The sequence below is a fragment of the Emys orbicularis genome, chromosome 4 (genome assembly GCF_028017835.1).
Source record: "Emys orbicularis isolate rEmyOrb1 chromosome 4, rEmyOrb1.hap1, whole genome shotgun sequence".
NCBI classification, from domain to species: Eukaryota; Metazoa; Chordata; order Testudines; family Emydidae; genus Emys; species Emys orbicularis.
This window is the reverse complement of record NC_088686.1, coordinates 101,696,596-101,716,877: the sequence shown is the minus strand read 5'-3', so window position 1 is coordinate 101,716,877 and position 20,282 is coordinate 101,696,596. Positions and strand designations below refer to the sequence as shown.

The 20,282-nt window shown below is 38.8% G+C and overlaps 1 protein-coding gene across 1 annotated transcript in view; it reads left to right on the top strand.

Annotated features, from left to right (window-relative positions):
* The window catches only part of SWAP70 (switching B cell complex subunit SWAP70), a 52,707-nt gene that overhangs the window by 6,835 nt on the left and 25,590 nt on the right, over positions 1-20,282 (top strand). Inside the window, exons 2-3 of the mRNA XM_065403873.1 lie at positions 1,649-1,789; positions 10,365-10,538. Coding sequence (XP_065259945.1) covers positions 1,649-1,789; positions 10,365-10,538 — 315 coding nt within the window. The remainder of the gene's footprint in view (positions 1-1,648; positions 1,790-10,364; positions 10,539-20,282) is intronic.

Genomic DNA, 20,282 nt, shown 5'->3' with positions numbered 1-20,282 from the left:
ATCCTTAAGGGCTTGACACTGTACTATATAAATCAATGGGAGTTTTCCCCTTTCACTTTAATGGATGCAGGATCAAGCCCTAATAAGCCATGTTCAGGCATGTCTTCACTAGCAACTTTAAAGTGCTGACACAGCAGCGCTGACGCATCAGCGCTTTAATATGACTGTGTAGTCGTGGCACCAGCGCTGGGAGAGAGCTCTCCCAGTGCTATAAAAAAACCCACCTCCATGAGGGGAATAGCTACCAGCACTGGTGCACTGTCTACACTGGCACTTTACAGCGTTGAAACTTGCTGCGCTCCGGGGGGTGGGGTTTTTCCACACCCATGAGCGAGAAAGTTGCAGTGCTGTAAAGTGGCAGTGTAGACAAGCCCTTAGACTGGCTGAGCAGCAGGCTGTCTGGTCCTTGGGAAGGTATGTGAGAGAGAAGAGAAGGAAGAAACCGCACTCTTTGTGGCTGGGAGATGCGGCACCTTTCACCAGGACTCTTGGGATATGTCTACAATATGAGCTAGAGATGTGATTTCCAGCTTGCCTACATATGCTAGTGCGAGTATAAATAGCATCATAGCTGTGGTAGCACAGGCAGCGGTGGCATGGCTGAACTGTGCGGAGTACAACCCCCTGGACCCCCATATGTACTTGGCATGGCTAAGCTGGTTGCCATTGCCCATGCTACCATGGCTACACTACTATTTATGCTCATGCTAGCAGGTGTACACAAGCTGAGAATCACACCCCTAATTTGTAGTGTAGATGTAGCCTTAGTGCTACTAGTTTCATGGCATAAAAGTAAAAATGATCTAGGTTCTTTGCCCCATAGTTGGTAACCAGGCATATGTTTTGCTTGTAAAATGCTGCATACAGTGGAGAGTTTTAGATGTATTTATTGCCACTTAGTTTTCATGAACTCTGTACTTCCTTAAAACTAATGAAGCATGTAGCCTCTCATTGAAGGTCATTTCTCTAGATAGGTTATGCGGGGGCTGAAACCGATGAAGTAACACATGCAAATATGTTGTTTTAAAATAAAATGTTAAGAATTGCTTCTGAACTCTTCCCTTCCCTTCCCTCCCTTCCCCCAGGGCCCTCCTATAACATTACTTGCCTTTTACCAGTTGAAACCTATGGTAAATATAGAAAAGTAACGGAAGAACAAACAGATGAGAGAAATTCAAAATCTATACCTTTATTTGACAAGTTAGCATTTCCTATAAACTCAAGATGTATCTTGAAATACTTTTCATGAGTCATGTTAGTCACATTGCTGAATTTTTATAACAGGAGCTGGTTATTGCTTATCATTTCCTCCTATTGACTAATTTCCTCACAGAAACATGAGTTTTGTATTTCCATGGACCTTCCCTTACTTTCAAATACATGATTTGAATTCTTTGTGTAGCTGTTTTTGTATTTGTTTGGTAACCACCATATTGTAACCATTTTGTCTCTGTAATAGTGTTACCATTTGAAGGGTTTGAATCCCTGTAATTCAACTACTAGAACAGTATTTTCCTTCAACAAAAATCCCCAGTTTACAACTCACCCTGACATGAATGTGTCACATTCTGTGCAGACTTTAGTGAATCACAGCGCTGTCACTAAGGAAACTGACCTCTGATCTCACTGATTTGTTTTCTGTTTTTAGGTCCTTTCTCACAATTTGTGCACAGTGCTAAATGTTCCACATGACCCAGTGGCCTTGGAAGAGCATTTTCGGGATGATGATGAAGGACCAGTTTCCAATCAGGGTTACATGCCTTATTTAAACAAATTCATCTTGGAAAAGGTAAGTTTTTAGTTCTTCTTGTGTTCTCTCTTCAAGTAAGCAGTTTTAGGATTAGATAATAAACTTAAATGTTCTACTGCAATGATAAATTCCTACACTGGGGGAAAGGGGAGGAGGGAGAGAGAGAGAAAGGGACAGGGAGGAAGGGAAATGAAGAAATGCTGATCCTGATTCTGTACATTAGGACATAATAGAGAAATGCTCTGTGCAGAGTTGTATGCTTTAAAATTGCAAGATGCAGTATTATTTTTTGTTTTGTTTTTTTCCTTTTTACCCCACTGCCTGGGCCACACTTGTGCAAAGATGTGTTCATGTACATAGTGGATCGTGGTTAAAATTATTTTAAAACGTTTGGAACTGTATATTGACCTATATTCTACTATAGTGATATGTTGACTCAGTTACAAACAGGAAGGGCAGAAATCCCTTATATCGAAAGAGGGTATTTTCATTTGAAAATCCACAAAAATAGTATTATAGTGGGAGTCAGTAGGTGGTACTGTTAGTTTTAAAAGTTCTTTCTCTTAGTGCACAAGTATTGTGTAGTCTTTGAAGAATGCATTGTTAGTTTTGTGATGTATTTTCTTTTTTGGGGGGATCTGTGGCAAGCAGCAGGGTTTGCTCTCTACCTTAATCTACCTAACCAGAGGCAATTCTTGAGGCAGAGTTGCCTTCTGGGAACTGGGCATTAGTGTGTTGTCTGAAATTCCTAAAGAGGGAGTAGTCTGTGTGTCATTTGTGACCACCTCTGTTCAAGGCATGGTGTATGAAAGTGTAAAATAAACAGCAATAAGACTATTCCCAGTTTCCCCATCACTGATTTCTCCTCCAATGAGAAACTGATCTGCAAGGCCCCAAAATCTGCTACTACTCTGCAGGGGGGTGACAATAGCTATGCAGATAGTGGCTCCCCTTTTATAGCATTAATGAGTTCCTCCTAATGGAGTCCTGTACCAAGGAATAGCTGAAAAGTTTTGTGCAGCATCATGTGTCACACTTTGTGCAAATTATTTAATGAACCAATTTGTCTTTAATGATAAACTTAAAAATAGCATATGCATTTAATACTGGTGAGCATTACATAGCTTTGAGGTGCATAACACCTGGCAGGTCTGGTTGAGGTATCACCAGCAGTGAAGTTAAGCCTCATCAGGAACGCTGGAAGCTCCCAAGAAGTAGGGGGGCCACCGGTGTCCAAACTGTGGCCCCGCCCTCTGTCCCTCCCCTGGCCCTGTGCCCACTCCACCTCTTTCCCCCCCAAGGCCACTCGCTCCTCGTTGCCTGCTCCCCCTTAAGGCAGGTAAAAAATGGGAGGGCATAGCCTTCCCACTTTTAAAAGTGATGGGGCTATGGCCCTCTAGCCCCCCCATTCTGGTACCACTGAGCCTCATCCCTTCCTTTAGTTTTAACCAGTCAGCCCCCTCTATCTCTCCGGACTTTGGTTCTCCCACAGATTTCACACTCTTCCCTCCTTTTGTGTGTGTGGGGGGGTGGGGGTGGGTTTTTGGTGTGTTAGCCATTAAAGCACATCAGGGTACATCATGATGCTGATGTAACTGTTACTCTCTTGGCCATTCTGTGGTGAAGCATTCTGCAGTGTTAACTTGTAAATGTGAAAGCATTTTAGTTTAAATTAAAGAGACTGTTTGTTTATTCTGAAATACAAACAATCCATCAGTTTTTCCTACCAAATCTTCCAAAGAAAGAAAGGGCCTTGTTTTTCCCAAAATGAAGAGTTGTAGGTGGAGAGCCTGAACTGTAGTCCCAACTTTTTACAAATGCCTTTCATAGGCAGTATCAAGTCATTAAGCCAGTTGTCATCTGCAATGCAGTGTCAAAGAGAGAATAGAAAAAGGGAAATGGAAAGCCTCCTAAATGCTTAAATGAAATATGCTTTCATTTAAAAAAGTGTGCATAAGAAGAGTGGGCACTTTGTGTATGAGTGGGGGAGGAGGGAGGAGGAGGGAAGGAGTAACTGCGCTATTACCATTTAATAGCACTTTAATTTGCAAAACATTTTCATCTTAAAAGGAAAAAGTTGAGAAACCCAGGTTCAATTGCCCAGAATCTCTTGCTTTGTAATGCTAATTAAATGTCAGATATTTGAAAATGCTTGTATCTTGGATACAAATTAAAAAAGGGTTTTTTTGTGCTGCTCAAGAAACTTTTTTTTATTCCTTTTTTAAGATGTGAATTATGCATTGCTGCATGTACAAAGCTGTCTTTGTGGACAGTAAAAATCTTCATTGTAGTCTGTTTTCTTTGGCAGTTTAGGAGGTATGAACAAGTGTCAGAAGAGAAGAGAGATGCACTGGGTGAAGGCACAGATGCATGCCATTTCTCCCTTGGAAAAATGAATTTTTGCTTTTCCCCATTTCAGTAATTTGTGCCTTAGTCTGGATGATCTTAGAACAAGTGAACAAATACGTCTCCAGGATTTCCCCCCAAAATCTGTATTCCTAAACAAAAATATTCACATATTAAACACAGCATGATCAAGTCCTTAGCACTCTATTATTCCTTATGGAACTCCCACTTATTCCAAAGGACACTGTTGATTTCCAGACATGCAGTTTCCTATGAATTTTTCCGGTGAGATGATGGTATAACTGTCCTCCTGTTGTCTTCAATGAGAGCAGAAGCAGCCTGTTTTGAAGGAGTTCTTAAACTCACAGGGTATTTTGCTTTTTGAAAATTACCGAAATTCTCTCCTTTTATTTAAAATAATAAATCCTTGCATTTGGATTTTAATAAGTTTCAACATTTCTTAGAAAGTAAACATTGGTGTTAGTATATGGCATAGACACTCTGATGTTTTAGACGGCCTTTAGACTAAAATTAATTATCAGCTTGTTTTTACTGGAAATTAGAAAGAAGCTTTTGCATTAGTTTTGTAGTGCAGTGTATTGTTTCTCAGTGTTCGCAAACTATCCAAATCATTTTATCATCAGCAAACATGCCAATCTGTATAGAAAAATGACTTTGAGGTGCCAAAGCAACAACTCATATTATCCTGCCTCACTTCTAGAGTAAATCTCATTGAGAAAACTGTTCAAGCTTTTAAAATCTTTCTTCTTGTACTCCTGAATATAAATGAATTATTCATCTAAAGTACTAGGGAATGAGTTGCCCTGCAACAAAGCCTCCATTGTTGAACCAGGGAAGCATGGAGAAATGCCGAAATTGGCAATTTGATGAAGGAAGCGAGTAGCAACAAACTTTCTTCATTGGTATATGGAATTAGTATTACTAATACCTCCACTTATATTTTCATTATACCACCTTTATAGTTTCCTGGCAGCTGTCTTGATACTTTTGCATTTCAGATGCCTTCAGTTCAACATTCTTCCTCTTTAATTATACTTATTTCTGTTGCCTGAAAAACAAATAGAGAGAGAGAAAAATATGTATCTTGCCAGTCTAGTTTTTTTCATACTGTGTTTTTTATTTCTCTGCTTTTTATGCACTTATTATTGAGTTGTCAGTAATATCTCACATGGATATCAGCCAAAATTATAATAGAAGAGTTACATAAAATTGTACCAAATCACACTTCCTTTCACTTACGCTGGTGGTAGCATTTTACACCCCGCTTTTCGTATGTCTAAAGAACTATACAAGATGCAAGCCAGTGAAGAATCAGACCCATAAACTCCAAATTCTTTCAGCTCCTTGGGGACTGTCTTTGTGTATTGTAAAGCTCCAGGTAGGCTGTTGAATTTCTGTACTTAGTTGCACTTAAGGCCGTTTTGTTTGGTCGAATGGTGCTAGTGGGATATTATGGTTGCAGTGTTTTTGTTTTGTATACCAAGAAAACAAACAAACAATCCTACTGGATTCAGACTTAAATCTTTTGTAGTTACAGTGTAAAATTTCTTTTGGAGGAGATGTAGGTGTTCTGTATTTTTTTTTATTATACTTCATTGTTTTAAGTAAGAGTGCTTTTTCAACTTCTCTTTTAGTTCATCTTATATCTTCCTTTGCACAAAAGCACAAATTAATAATCTGATAGTTTTAGAATACTACAGAAGTTTCCAAGCAAAATGGTGATTTTGAAGTAGATTGCACACATTCCATAGAGAGTAGAGTAAAAAGCATATACTGGTGTATGGTGTACATTTTGTTATTAAAACTAACGTTAATCTTTAAGAACATGTTTGTTAGGATTCTACATTATTCGGATAGGTCACAAGCAGGATGAGACTCCTATAAAATGTATGAATAAAATTCAAGATCAGACTCTGTCTGGGTTTAAAAATTCTTACAATATTTTGGAGTCCAATCAAGTCAGTTTCTCTATTAGTATTTTTAAAGCTAATTTTGCAACTTCTTTTAAATTAAAAATCCAGGATGGCCTCTGCTCCTATCTGAGTTTATAAATGGTTATTTGTTTATGTCACAACAAGAAGCTTGTGTGTGTTTATTACTGACTTTCTGTCCATTTGCCAGCAGTTATTCCTATCCAGAAAGGTAGTTTTGAAAATTTTACAAATGCCTCTTAATCATTTTAAGCTCATCTTGTGTAAATACCTATAATTGTAACTTGAGATCCCATTCAACTGTCTTGAAATGTAAACATTATTCAGAGTGCTAAAATATGATAATGGTAATAGCTTGTTTATTACTTCACCACCTTGAGTGAAGCTTTGTTAACTGTGCATCCCAAATTAAAGCAGCCAAGATTTCCATGGTGTGGATTTAGCTCTAGAAAAATTAGCTGATGATTTGGGGACTTGGATTTTTTCCTTTGCAGTTTTATTTGAAGAATGTACATATAAGAAAGGATTATGGCATCAGCTATACAAAACTTGCAAGAAGGCTATTGGGCATTTACTTTTTGGTAAAAGTGAGCTATTTAGTTTCTCTTTCCCTTGGATTTCAACATCATTGTGTTTGGTGCAATATGTGGACATTACATACCCTCTTAAGCTCTTCATCCCTTTTTAACAATAGGCTTAATGGTTAAAAAAAATTCCTGAAGTGAATCAAGATGACTTGCCTTTGGAAAGGGTTTGGGGGGGGCGGGGCTGTCCACTCACCTCAGAATTATATACTAGGAGCTACATAGAATTAGCAAAAGAGGACCTATTTTAGGGCCAAGTCAGAGTCCTGCAATAAACTCTGCATGGAGCTCATTACAGGATCAGGGCCTTAGTAACTATTTTTAATTGCAAATAAATAGAGCTTAGAATAATTAGCAAATTGATCAGACTGAGAAATTATTTTCTAAACTATTTGTACGTGGCCATTTCCCCAGTAAAAACGTTAGGTTTCCTACACTTATTTGATTTGGATTTTATAAAATAAACAAAACCCTTTTGTTTGAAAACAGGAAAAGGAAAATAACACCTGGATCTACAGCTGCTATGAAAGTATCAGAGGGGTAGCCATGTTAGTCTGGATCTGTAAAAAAGCGACAAAGAGTCCTGTGGCACCTTATAGACTAACAGAAATATTGGAGCATAAGCTTTCGTGGGTGAATACCCACTTCGTCAGATGCATGTGGGTATTCACCCACGAAAGCTTATGCTCCAATACTTCTGTTAGTCTATAAGGTGCCACAGGACTCTTTGTAGCTGCTATGAAAGTATGGTAAGGCTTTTTAAAAAGTGCTGTAGTATATTGGTAAGCAAATGGGAAGTACTTTCCTGATCCAGCAACTTCAACATCCCAACTGTTTGAAGGATCTGGCTGAAAAAGGAAGCCTTGTCCAGGACAAAGTAATGGCAAACACCACCGATCTATGCTGAATCAACTGTTTGGGAATCATTAACTAGATACCTGTATTATAATGGCAGAGTTACCTGCACCCTATGGTGTCGCTTATACATTATATATTTAAATAATGTCCTAAAGGGTGCTTCGCACTTTACACAACAGATTTAGGCAAGTCCCTGCCACAAAGCGCTGTTTAGTCAAGGAAGACAAAAAACAGAGGAGGAATGGAGGACCGTAGCAAACGTACAAGCAAAGGGATTACAGTCATGTTTAGCATATGTCTTATTAGGGCCATGATTTGTGTAGACTTTGTTTTAGGTATTTATTTTCTAAATGTTCTTTAACATGTCTTTTGACCCCCTCCATCCTCACATCTCCACTTGCACGATAGAGGTAGTGTAACAGACTTGACAGGCTATGGCCTTCTTTAATGATAACTCCCCCCCCCCCCCCCCAAACATTAGTCCAGTATTTACTTTTTAGTATGTTGTTGGGTTTTTTTGTTTTGCTTAATCCCTGTGTGACCAGGGTCCTAGTGGGGAGCCAGTTGTGGTCACTCAATTAGGATGAACTGCAAAGAATGGGGCAGACAATCCCCCAAAAGCTCAGAAGTCCAAACAACCCAGTTCCCTTAAAGTGATCCAGCCTCAAGCCTCTATCCAGGTACCCACATCAAATATGATGAAAATTTCTGTAAAGCTTATTTCATCATAAAAAAGAAAAGGTTCTACCAATCCCAAAGGATCAGACACATTACCTCCCAGGTTAATGAATGTTTCAGATCTTCCCCAAATACACGCTACAGCCAATTCTTATTAACTAAACTTTATTAAAAAGCAAAAGAGAGAGAGTATGGTTAAAAGATCAATATACATACAGACATGAGTTCAATTCATTGAGGTTCAGATTCATAGCAGAGATGGTGAGCCTTGTAGTTGTAAAGAGTTCTTTCAGAAATAGTTCATAGGTTATAGTCCAATGTCCAAATCTCATATTCAGGGCGTACCAGCATAACTGGGACCTCAGTCTTGCGACTCAAACTTCCCCTGATGAAGCCTAAGCAGATCTGAGATGACAGAATCAGGACCCAAGGATCTTTTATACAATTTCACGTCTTTTGACAAGCTGGCATTCAAAAGGTAATTAGGATGACTTTGAAGGAGGTACTTAGCTATAGAATTAACATAAGGCCATTTGCTTGATCCTCCACCATTCACAGTACATTTCAAAGCAAGATGAATACTGAGATATCCCGTGTTTACAATTCATTTAAATGCCAGGATCTTCTTTTGACCTCCGAATGATCAGAATACAGCATAGACAGGGACTATTGATTACATTGTCGACCCTACTCATATATATGTAAATACACAAAAACACAAACATTATCTCCCCAGATGTCTTTTAAGGGTTATTTATTCTGCAGGATGTTTAACCCTTTCTAGCCATGTGTCACACCCTGATTCTCCACCCTAGACAACTCACTCACTTTCTTGTTTTAGCCCTTAGCTTGCCACTGTTTATAGTCATTTACTCCTGAGGGAACTCTGTACAAAAAAAAAAAAAATTCTGTGCACAATATTTTAAAATTCTTCAAATTTTATTTGTCAATAAATGTGGAGGCTCCAACATGGCAGTGTGGAGCACAGGCCATTGGCTGCATGGAGGTGGGAGATCACCCTGCAGCCCCCACCCCTCCCAGGACAGGGAGTGCGCAAGGGCCAGGCCTGCCCCAGAAACAGATGGGGGGTGAGAGGGTTCTGTGTGGGGTAATCTGGGTGCGGGCGGCTCTGGAGATCTGGATGCACACAGGCTCTTTTGGGGGGTTCTGGGTGCAGGGCTAATGGGACTCTGCAGGCATATCCAGATGAAAGTGGTTGGGGCTCAGCGGGGTGTGTCTGTCTGGATATGGGGGGATGGGGCTCCCCACATCCATGTTCTGTACATATTACAAAAAAAGCAAGCGAAATCCCATTACAATGCAAAATGTGTCTTTAACTTCTGTGTAGGCAAAGAAACAGCATTACAAAGCTGTAGAGTTATGAGTGATGGAGTAGGTTTTAAATCTAACATGAGTGAATGCATAAAATTATTATAGTATGGGAAGAATCTTCGACATCTGGAAATCATTCACAAATTATATACACAGATCCTAAAGATGGTACAGGACGATGAAGAAGAAACTGGAAATTTTCAAAGTTATTTCAAAATAAGGAAAATGTGTGAGTTTAGGAGGAAATTACAGGGGTATGTGAGGGTTATGTGTTCATAATCACATGCAATCACTTATTTTTGAATGATTGTGATTATGACTTTATTACAATAGCAGCACATGTATCATAATAAAGTAGTAAAATATATTACAACAAACCTTTCACAGTTATTCTTCTGTCTATAGCTTTTAGGGTTTTTTTTATATGATGATGTCTGGATTCACTCCATCCAAGTAACTCAGTGTAACATAAGGATAGTTGTAGTTAAGAAGGTGATAGTTATAGAAGTGTGGCAGTGTGTTTAAACTAGGCCACTGGAGTAAATATGAAATATGGTGAATTCTCCTTCACTGAAGTTTTTAAATCAAGATTTGATGTCTTTCTAAAATATGCTTTAGTTCAATCAGAAACTGTGGGCTTGAAGCTGGTTTTACTGGATGAGATTCCAAGACCAGTGTTATGCAGGAGGTCAGACTAGATGACCATACTGGTTCCTTTGGGCCTTAAAGTTTCTGAATTTATTAATTAGAATTTTCTTGGTGCTTTAGTGTCATTTGATCAATACATTCTCACTTATGTTTATCTGTACAATATCCTGTGCTGTTTCATGTAGATTAATTTTTTTTTCATTTCTTTCTTTTTAGGTTCAAGGGAACTTTGACAAAGTTGAGTTCAATAGGATGTGCTGGACTCTCTGCTTCAAAAAGAACCTCACTAAAAGTCCTTTGTTCATTAGCGATGAAGATGCCTTTAAAGTTTGGGTTATTTTCAATTTTTTATCTGAGGACAAATACCCATTGGTCATTGTACCTGAGGAGGTAAGAAACAGTGATTTTAAAATGCTTAACACACGTTCCTTCAGTGTCCAAATTGACCTCTGTTGCTGGTACAGTAGAACCTCAGAGATACAAACACCTCGGGAACGGAGGTTGTTCATATTTCTGAAATGTTCATAACTCTGAATAAAACGTTTGGTTGTTCTTTCAAAAGTTTACAACTGAACATTGACTTACTATAGCTTTCAAACCTTATTATGCAGAAGAAAAATGCTGCTTTCCCTTTATTTATTTTTTTAGTTTATGTTTAACACAGGACTGGACTGTATTTTCTTTTTATTTATTTATTAATTTATTTTGTCTCTGCTGCTGCCTGATTGCATACTTCCAGTTCTAAATGAGGTGTGTGGTTGACTGGTCAGTTTGTAACTCTGTTGTTCGTAACTCTGAGGTTCTGCTGTATTTGGTGCTCTTTTGAAATGGTTAAGGAAAGTGTCTAGAACCTTTGGAAGAGAAAAATATCTTTTGAAGTGAATACAATTGTTTCCTTTTTTTAATGACTGAAGTTTTTTCTGAAACAAACTGCAGAGTCTGTCTTTAAAAGAGCATCTGTTGTGAGGAACTGTGGTGTAGCAGGAGTGCTGGCTGGTTCCTGGTAAACAAGGGCTTAACTTCAGCTCAGCTCTCTTCTCGTTGCACGTGTGCTGAGGGACAGGCTACAAGAATGACTCTGTGACTCTGGACAGAGAGGAAAGGTTGTTTTTGGAAAGGGGGGCTCCACAGCCAGGGCTCATGGTACTGGACTGAGCCCCTAGGTGTGAAGTTTATTTTTTCTGCTTCTGTTAACTTTTATTTTCTTCTTGCAAATACACACTCTAACCCTCAACAAATTTAAATCTTGAGGATCAGACCTTGTTTGTTTTGTGTGTGTGGTGTTTAACCGCTGCACCTGTTCACATGTGGTTAAGTTGAATTCCTCAGAACCACCCACACAGTCTCACTCTAAAGAATACTTCTCCTCTTATTTCTATCCCAGTGTTGTAATGTTTTAGAAGATTCCGATCTTTTCTTTCCCACGCCAGAGAGCAGAAGTTTGAAGATTTTCACTAACCACCTTGTTTTAGTAAAAAAAAAAAAAAAAAAAATTCTGCTTGAAACAGTGGCTGGTTGTTGTAGAAGCAAAGAGTTGTGCTGTGAATGAAGCACCAGAGATGAACTGCCTGTAATTTAAGAACTTGAATAACTATAGGCAGGCATCTCACTTAAACTAGAACAGAACTTTTAAAAAGTAAAAAGTAGGAGCTTATCCCATGGAGAAGAGGAAAGCCATAATGTGGCAGCTCCTGTATGACACTATATAAAATCCAGTTGAATGGACTGCAGTCAGTACGACTCTTCAGCACTTTTGGGGCTTTGCCAACAAATGTTTAGAGTCAAGGATCAAAACAGGGTGATTCAAATTCCACAACATCACAAATAAAAATGAATGTAAATTGTTTATTATGCTAAGTGCATTGCGTGTTCAAACAGTGCGATGAATGCTCCTTATTTACTGACACATTTACTTCACACATGTATCAATCTCCGACCATTTTATTCATAAAAATACTGGGCCTGATTGATTCTCCTCAGTTTTATCCTGAGGAGTGTCTCCTCAGTTTTATCCTGAGGAGTGTGTTGGGTCTTTTTTTGTTTTTGTTTTTGTTTTTTTTACACTGGTGCAAACTTCAGTGATTCCAGTGGAGGGTATTCCTGATTCTCACTGGTGTGAGATTAGAAGCCCCCTTTTCTTTACACCACTCTGAATACAGCAATGTCACTTGGTGTAGTACGGGAGAGAGTCTTTGACTATTGTCCCTGGATAAACATCTCCTCATCAACATAAAATGAACCTCTGTGTTTTGCCAGGGCAGTTTATTTAGCCGCAGGACACTTTCACCCTCTGACAATGTTTTAACTATGCTGGGGCTTGGTGGTGTCCTGGCCAGAACTTACGGGGTTCTTTCTCCATTTTTTTTCTCAAAGTTTGGAGTACCTGGCAGTGACTCTTCTGTAAGCCAAGGAGTGAGTCAGTATTGGCTAGGGCCACTCAGGAGCAACCTATGATTCTCTCCCTCTCTCTCCCTCCGCAGAAGGTGCTCTGAGCCCCTAATGAACTGTAGAACTTGAGACACAGATTCAGACCCCTTATCTAGTGCTTGATTGTGCTGGCTGCTAGACAGCCTGGCTGGCCTGAGAGTAAATATTTGGCATCATGCTATCTGATACTATCATTAGAAGCAGAGCCCCGGTGCTGAGGTGTAGACCTTTCTCTCCTCTGAAATCTCATGCTGCTACAAACATCTATTGCTGGGTGCATAACCACAATATTCCTGAGACTGCCATACAGGCTGCATCATCAGCTCCAAAGCTAATGTGCACGCTACATAGTCCAGATTTTGGGTCTCTTTCATAGACAGTCTTTGTTCATTTCCTCTCCCCACAGACGTACATTTCATTCAGGAAAAAGTGTGGCATGTTGGTTATTATCTCTCATTTTCACTCTTGATTTGATTTATCATCTTTTAGAGCAGACACCATCTGCATCTTCTTTGTTATTGCAAAGTGTTTAAGTTTCATATGGTCTAAAGAAAGTTTATAAAGTTATTTGCAATGTTGTTGCAGCTATATTGGTCCCAGGATATTAGAGAGACAAGGTGGGTTAGGTAAGCTTGAAAGTTTCTCCCTTTCACCAACAGAAGTTGGTCCAGTAAAAGACATTACCTCACCCACCTTGTCTTTATTAAGTCATTTGGACTACTCTGTTCTTATCATGCACAATGCATGTATTCTTTCTTTAACTCTTCACTCTGGGTCAATACAAGTAATGTAATTTATCACAACCATAGCGATGGAAGTGATGTCTCCTATTTGACACTATTTTTTGTTTGCTTTGCATCTATCAGTGTGGAGTTCTGTCTTCCTGAAAAACAAATGTATTCTGAACCAAGAAATAAAATTAAACAACTTTCAACATATATTAAGAATTTTTTTTTTAGCTTTATAGACTTTTGATATTTTTACCTTTTAAATACTTAGTGTCTAACTTTTTAATATCACATCTAAAATCCTGATGAGTTCTCCTAAGCATTCTTTAATACAAACTTGTTGATGTCTCTTTAGGAAGGGAGGCTTGGGGGGGAGTTGGAAATCTCTAGCTATTTTAAGTAGCTTCTTTTAGTTCCATAGTAATATTTAACATGACAGCAAATCAAGCTGTTTGTCTGTTTTTTGAAACATATACCACCTCACTTTGCTTTAGGTTCCATTTTATAATGGAGAAGAATGATTAATCCATCACAGTACAGTCTCTCCCCTATTTTCTGCTGTTGAGTATAAGAAGAGGTTTGCTTATCAGGTGTAGTGTGATACATAAAGTGCTTATTTGTAAGATACAGTGCAGTTTTGCAATAAAATGGATAGACTGTTGTGAACCTTCACAGCATTTCACTACAGCCTACCAGTAATTTATTTGGAAGAAGGGTGATTAACCACGGTAATCATTCACTATAACTTCCCAGCCAGGGAATGTTGTTTTCCCCACCTCTCTGTTTCTATGGCTTGGGTTATCATTTAAGTATAGTACAACACAGTCTCCAGCTCTGAGTCCTTTGTGTGACCTCCAGCTCTCTCTCCACACTCCAACTCCCACAGGAATTTCATAAATTGGTGGGGAAATTTGGCCCAGTGCCTATAGATAAGAATGCTGGTCACTTCAAAATTCCTGCTGTTCATCACACATTTTAGATCTTTCTATATTGCTGACGATCAGAAGATCTGACTGTTAGAAAGGAATGGAAAGGAGCTTCTTGGATCTCTGACTGCAGTGGACCAGTTTTTGTCCAAAACCTGGGTGAACATGTAGAAAATATTTGCAGAGTCCTAGGTTCCATGCGAGTTAGCTGACTGAATGTTGATGTTCCGATTCTCTGGTTTGGATGGATGCCCTTTCAGCTAATCTATTCTCTGCTGTTGCCCACTCTTCACAAGTGTGGAGAGTAGCACATTAGAGTAAAGAAGGACTGAAGTGCTCCAGAAGTAGTCCAAGGGATGAGTTGCAGGTCTGTCTGATATGCTTCCCCTTCCTGGGTCAGGAGGGGAATATTGGGTATTGGTGGGATGGAGCTGTTCAGTATGGCATACTCCCCTCCACAACCAGTAGATTTCTGTGTAGTAGTGCTGGGGGAAAAAATCATTCTTTGGCTCTTCTGCAGTTTTTAAACCCCCCTCAGAGAGAGTGGATGGGTTAGTATACATCCATAGGACAGCTAGAAAGCAGCACCATGTCTGCTTGGGGGGGAGATGCATAAGAGGGGGTGCTCTTGTGGATGGCCCAGAATTCACAGGGGTGGAGCATATTTTGCCACTGAACTTTGAGCATAGTGCAGTTAAAGGGTTCTGCCCTCTGCCACCTCCACGCTTCCACAAACTCCTTCTCCTGGCGAGGAGAATGGGTTTGGGTTTTGTGCAGCTTGAAAGCCACTGGCACTCCAGGGTACATTTCCCCTCCTTTTTTGTGATGGACTGTTCTAGGCCTAGGACTTGAGTCTGAAATTTTCTCACAAAGGTGATTGAGCCTGTTTATGCACTCAATAATTTTGCACCTATGTAATTTCATTGATTTAAATGGAGTTGCACCTTAGTTGCAACAATCTGAATGAAGAATCAGGACCACTAACTTCCTGGCTTGTTAATGTTTTGTACATTTGTACTTATGCTGCTGTGTTGATCTAATGATAATAGAAAGCTAATATGGCTTTAATGGACTTCTACTGGAGGATGGGAGAGGACATGGTCCCATGAAAGGATCTCTTACAAAGGGATTAGCAGAATAAATCTATTGAAAAACCACTTCCTTAATGTATTCTCTTGGTGACTGGGAGGTTGGAGGCAGATACTAATTCTGGGAAAGTAGGCATGCTCTCACTTGACAGTAAGAATCTTTGTTGTACACAAAACAAAATGATCCTGTTACTGACATGTAAGCTTTTCCTGGAAGGGAAAGGATAAATCTAAGCAGAGTGGTTGTGCCAAACTGTGTCTTGCTGTTGTTGTCTCTGCCTGTTTCAAAGAGAGCTAGATTGAGCGCAGCTCTCTGAATTAGTGAAATAATTAGTCAGAAATAGCCTTGTCTTCTCTTATGGCAGGAAAACTTTGACAAGTAGGTAGATATTGCAGGGTGCTCTGAAAATGGTCTAGCCATGTTGTATGGCATATTCTCTCCTCCACTACCATTCCTGTTAGGCACCCAACCGCATTCTCTCCAGCTCTCACAGACGTCTTCCTCACTTTTATTAGGTACCTAGTCGGATGGGGGAGGGATCATTGAAATAGAAGGGTGGTGGAGAGAATTGTAATAATAAGCAAAACATTTCCAGCTGCATCTCCAATTTTTAATATTGCTTTCACTGCCCTTCTTATCTGTTAGACTTGGTGGTATGTCTCACCGTTCTTTAACTGAAACGTGCCTTATCTTTAAAAAAGATTTCCAAACGTTTCCCCCTTCTTCTGTTTCAGCACATGTGACTGTTACCTTGGAAATGCTTTATCATCTAAATCTATGGTGTGTGGTTAGTAAACAACCATATTCTTGAGCCAGCCTTAATAATGAAATGTGCAGAGCTGTGTAATGCGAATCACTATATAATGATGTATTATGTTATGTTCAATAAACACTTGAAAATTTTAAAAATAAAGCAAATATACATTGCCTTTTTATTTATGTAAATGGTCCCAGACCCTGTTTGAGGCCAAATTGTGTAAGTAATTACACTGCTTTAAGCTAAAAAAATTTCTAAATCTGCTTTGCTTCAGACCAAAAGTGTGGTGGTGATGCATGCAGTATGGCGAGTAATACTACGAAGCACTATGCTCTGCTCTGTCTCATATCAATACAAGTTTCAATGAAAAAGTCTGTTCTGTGGCAACTCTTCTTTGACAAGCTATTTTGGTAACAGCAAAACAGAAATGGCTTCTTCTTTGTGTGTCCATGCCTCATTTTTCTTGTAAAAATGATATATTTTCATGACTGAACTAGGAATGTGAATGGAGTTGCATGTTAGTGATTCTGAAAAATTGCTTGGAGAAAGCATTTTTGACTACCTGACTTACACTAGCTGTTAATGTAATGGCTGCTGTTTTGCCAGACATGCCAGGGGTTGAACCAGGTACAACTTGAGCTAAAGAGACAAGGCTCTTTAGTAGGGGCTGTAACAGACTTTCATGCCCTGTGTGTTGGGAACAGAGGGGAACTTGTATCACATGCTCACTAGTAGGTTACATTAATTCTTCCATTTAGAAACCACAGATTTCTTGCTTCTTGAAAAGAACAAGGATAAGGTTCAGAGTAGCAGATTTCTCATCTGGTTCTCCATATATGTATAGGTCCTATCTTGAGGTGCATCTTCACAATTTATATCAAATTATTAATTACATTAGTTTAATTCTAAAGAGAGTAGATAATGGTTTGCATTGTAGGATGAGCACAGTCTTTGTACTCTGTTTACCCAAATAACTGTATGAGCTAAAGCAACATAAATATTTGTGTGGGGATTTTTTTGTGGGTAGGAAGGAAAAATATTTGACCATAAGGGGACTGGATTGCTTAGGAGATTTTTAGTGGAATATAGAGCTTTTCACCTGTCGGCTGACGGTTCAAACTCTGCCCAGGTATGTAGCAGACTGGCAGTTATCATTTCAGGGCTCTTTGGTGGCATTTGTGAAACGAGTCCAATGATCAGATTCCACAAAAACCACCACTACAAGTGAAACTTTTGTTATCCGTCTCAGCAGAGAGGCCAAGGAATGGAAATGGAAGTGTGAGCTACCCACCTAAACCCTGGGGATCCCTCTGTGGCAGGGTTGAGTCACTTTGAGCATTGGGGAAATGATGACGTGATAGCACCATTGTCATGGGTCATAGTTGCTCTTGGGTACCATACCAGTTGGCCTAGACATCGCACCTACTTTATATAAAATGATGGCACTGCAAGTCCTCCACATATCTACTGGTGGCCCACTGCAACCACTGTTTTGATGGTGTGGACTTTGCAGAATAGCCTTGAATGTCTGAGATGTAAGAGGAGCCATCTGGTGGGCATTATGGCTACCTTGATGTTTTTGTTAATTTTTTTTTATCCTTTACACACATGGGTTCATCCAGTTGTGTTTGGCAAAAGGTCATGTAAAACTGATATCAGTACTTTCATATGGGATGTGATAATATCCAAAAGGTTGAAACCAATATAGGAAAAACTGCAAATGAAAGAAAACAGCATCAGAAAGGGAATAGGGAAGTATTCCACTGAAAGAAGATGCTAAAGGCACTTTGTGTCTAGAATTAAAACAAAAAACTCTTTAATACCCATAAGTTCTTAATAGTGACTCTTGGTGAAATCCTGGCCCCACCAAAGTCAATGGGAGTTATTCCACTGAGTTCAGTGGGTCACAGTTTCACCTTCTCAGTAGAGCATTGATCATTGTTTAAAACAAAACAAACAATCCTTTAAAAGAAAAACTTTACAACTTTATCACAGAGAATAATTGCACTCAGAGTAGCAGCAAACATTGCATCATACTTACTTCTTAACTCTTTCAACTTATTAACCACAGGTATAGACTGTTTAAACCAGATGATTTAATTAGTCAGTTATTTTGATGTGTTAACATGTGTGGAGGGGAGGGGTAGGGAGGGAAGTACTCTGTTCTCAGAAGTATCAAAAGTTCCTCATTTGAGCATGCAAATGAATAGCATGTCTAGTGTTTACGTCCATATTTGACCAAATGGAACTACTGTATTATGTTTATCACTCATTGTTTTATGCTAATTTCCCCCATCTCTACAGCTGTAATGCAGCTATTGTAGAGAATATTTGTATATACCTGCCAGAGTAAGAAGAGTAAATCCTGTAAAATTCTAATGTTTAAAAGTTAAACTAATACATAAGCCACTTTTCTTGTAAGAAAATATCTAAATATTGCTATTCATACACTTGAATGGGCTTTTAGAGAGTGATAAGTGTAACTCATGGAGTACTTGTGGGTTTGTCTCCTTGAGAGTAAATATTCATATATTTTAATCACACACAGAGTAATACTTGGTTTATATAGAACTAATGAAAGTAAATCCCCGGTTTAGTGTCTATTTTAATAAAATATCATTAACAGTTTTGATGTATTCCCTTCTCAACCCATTAGTTTGATTTAAATTCATGATTGCATGCTGTGGGCAACAGTGAAAATCTGTTCAAATATGATTTCTAGTCCCTCTCTGTGTGAGCCCAATCTTGTAAAATGATTAGCAAAAGGGATTCGAGGGTGCTTCACACCTTTCTTTAAATAAATAAAAAGCCCAAAGTTAAATGCCAATAAGAATTCTTAATTCTTTTACTATCTTGTACTTTGGTAGGCTGAGATGACATATGACAAACGAAATGAAGTGGATGGTATGACTTACATTAAGTGCAGAATATTGCAAAAGGGTAGCATTCTGCTCTGGTTATTTTAACCTCCCATCCTGCTAAGGGAAATACAGTGAGCTCTGTTCAGAGGAATTGAATTGATGGGCATAATGCATTTTAAACCTGAAATGAGAGACTTACTCTTATCTTTTATTAAAGAAAGGATAGCCTGTCTTTAAAAGCCAATGTTTATTTCAGGTCATTAAGGTTGAGGCCTTCTGGAAATTTGTTTCTAAATTGGGGTCACCTAACACTGCAGTTCATGTACACTGAAGTAGCATTCTTTGTTGTTGGTGGTGAAACTTGCCTGCAAGTGGGAAGTAAGCTGCTTCCTGAATCTTACTGAATGCTGAGGATTTATGGTATCTGTTGTTGGAAAGCCCTGGCTGCACATAAGTTATGTTTATAAGAGTTTGAAAAGTGGAAATAACAAACTTAGTTTTTGTGAATTATTTATATGAATTAAAATATTTTAATTATTTATTCAACATGAAATTTAAGTGATTATAGCTTTAAGAAGTGCTAAGAGTTGAGACACTTCTTACCATCAGATTGCTTTAACCTGAATGACCTTAAAGTGAGTAATTCAAAGCCATTCACTGAACTTCTAAAATGCAAAGTCTAGGGGTCCATTCCTGCAAAAGCCTACCATTGGCCATACTGCTTACAACTGTGAGTAGTCCTATTGAAATCACTGCACTGAAATCAGCAGGACTACTCACAGGAGTAAGCACTATGTCTGGTAGTAAATGCTGGCAAAACTAGGGCCTTCAACTTAGCATTCAGAAGTACAATCATTGTACTGAGATCACTAGGAGTACTCTCGGGAATAATCATGATACCAAGTTTAGAACGGCAGCTACTTAAACATTTTCTTCCCTAAAATTGGTTGGCTGTTAGTGCCATTTATGTATGAATACATCCCAACTAAATTCAATGTCCAGTTGCGTGTAGGGAAACAGAGGTAAAAAATACTTTACCTTTTTTTGCCCCCCTAGACCCATCTGCCCTGCAAGGCTAAATACATCTTTGCTTACAATAATCTTTAAGAGGACAATAAGTCCTTAAAAAAAGCAAACATCACAGGAATGTAGAATTAGCTCAGAAGCATATGAATTGGATACTTTTTCTTGTGTGTGTTTTTTCTTTTTGAGACAATAAAGTGATTATAGTTTACTTCCTCATTTTTCCTTTAGCATTAATTCCCATTTAGTATTACTGAAAAGAAGACTATTTAATAACTAATCTCAGTGTTCCAGAAATAGCAGTAAAAATCCCGTTTCTCTAA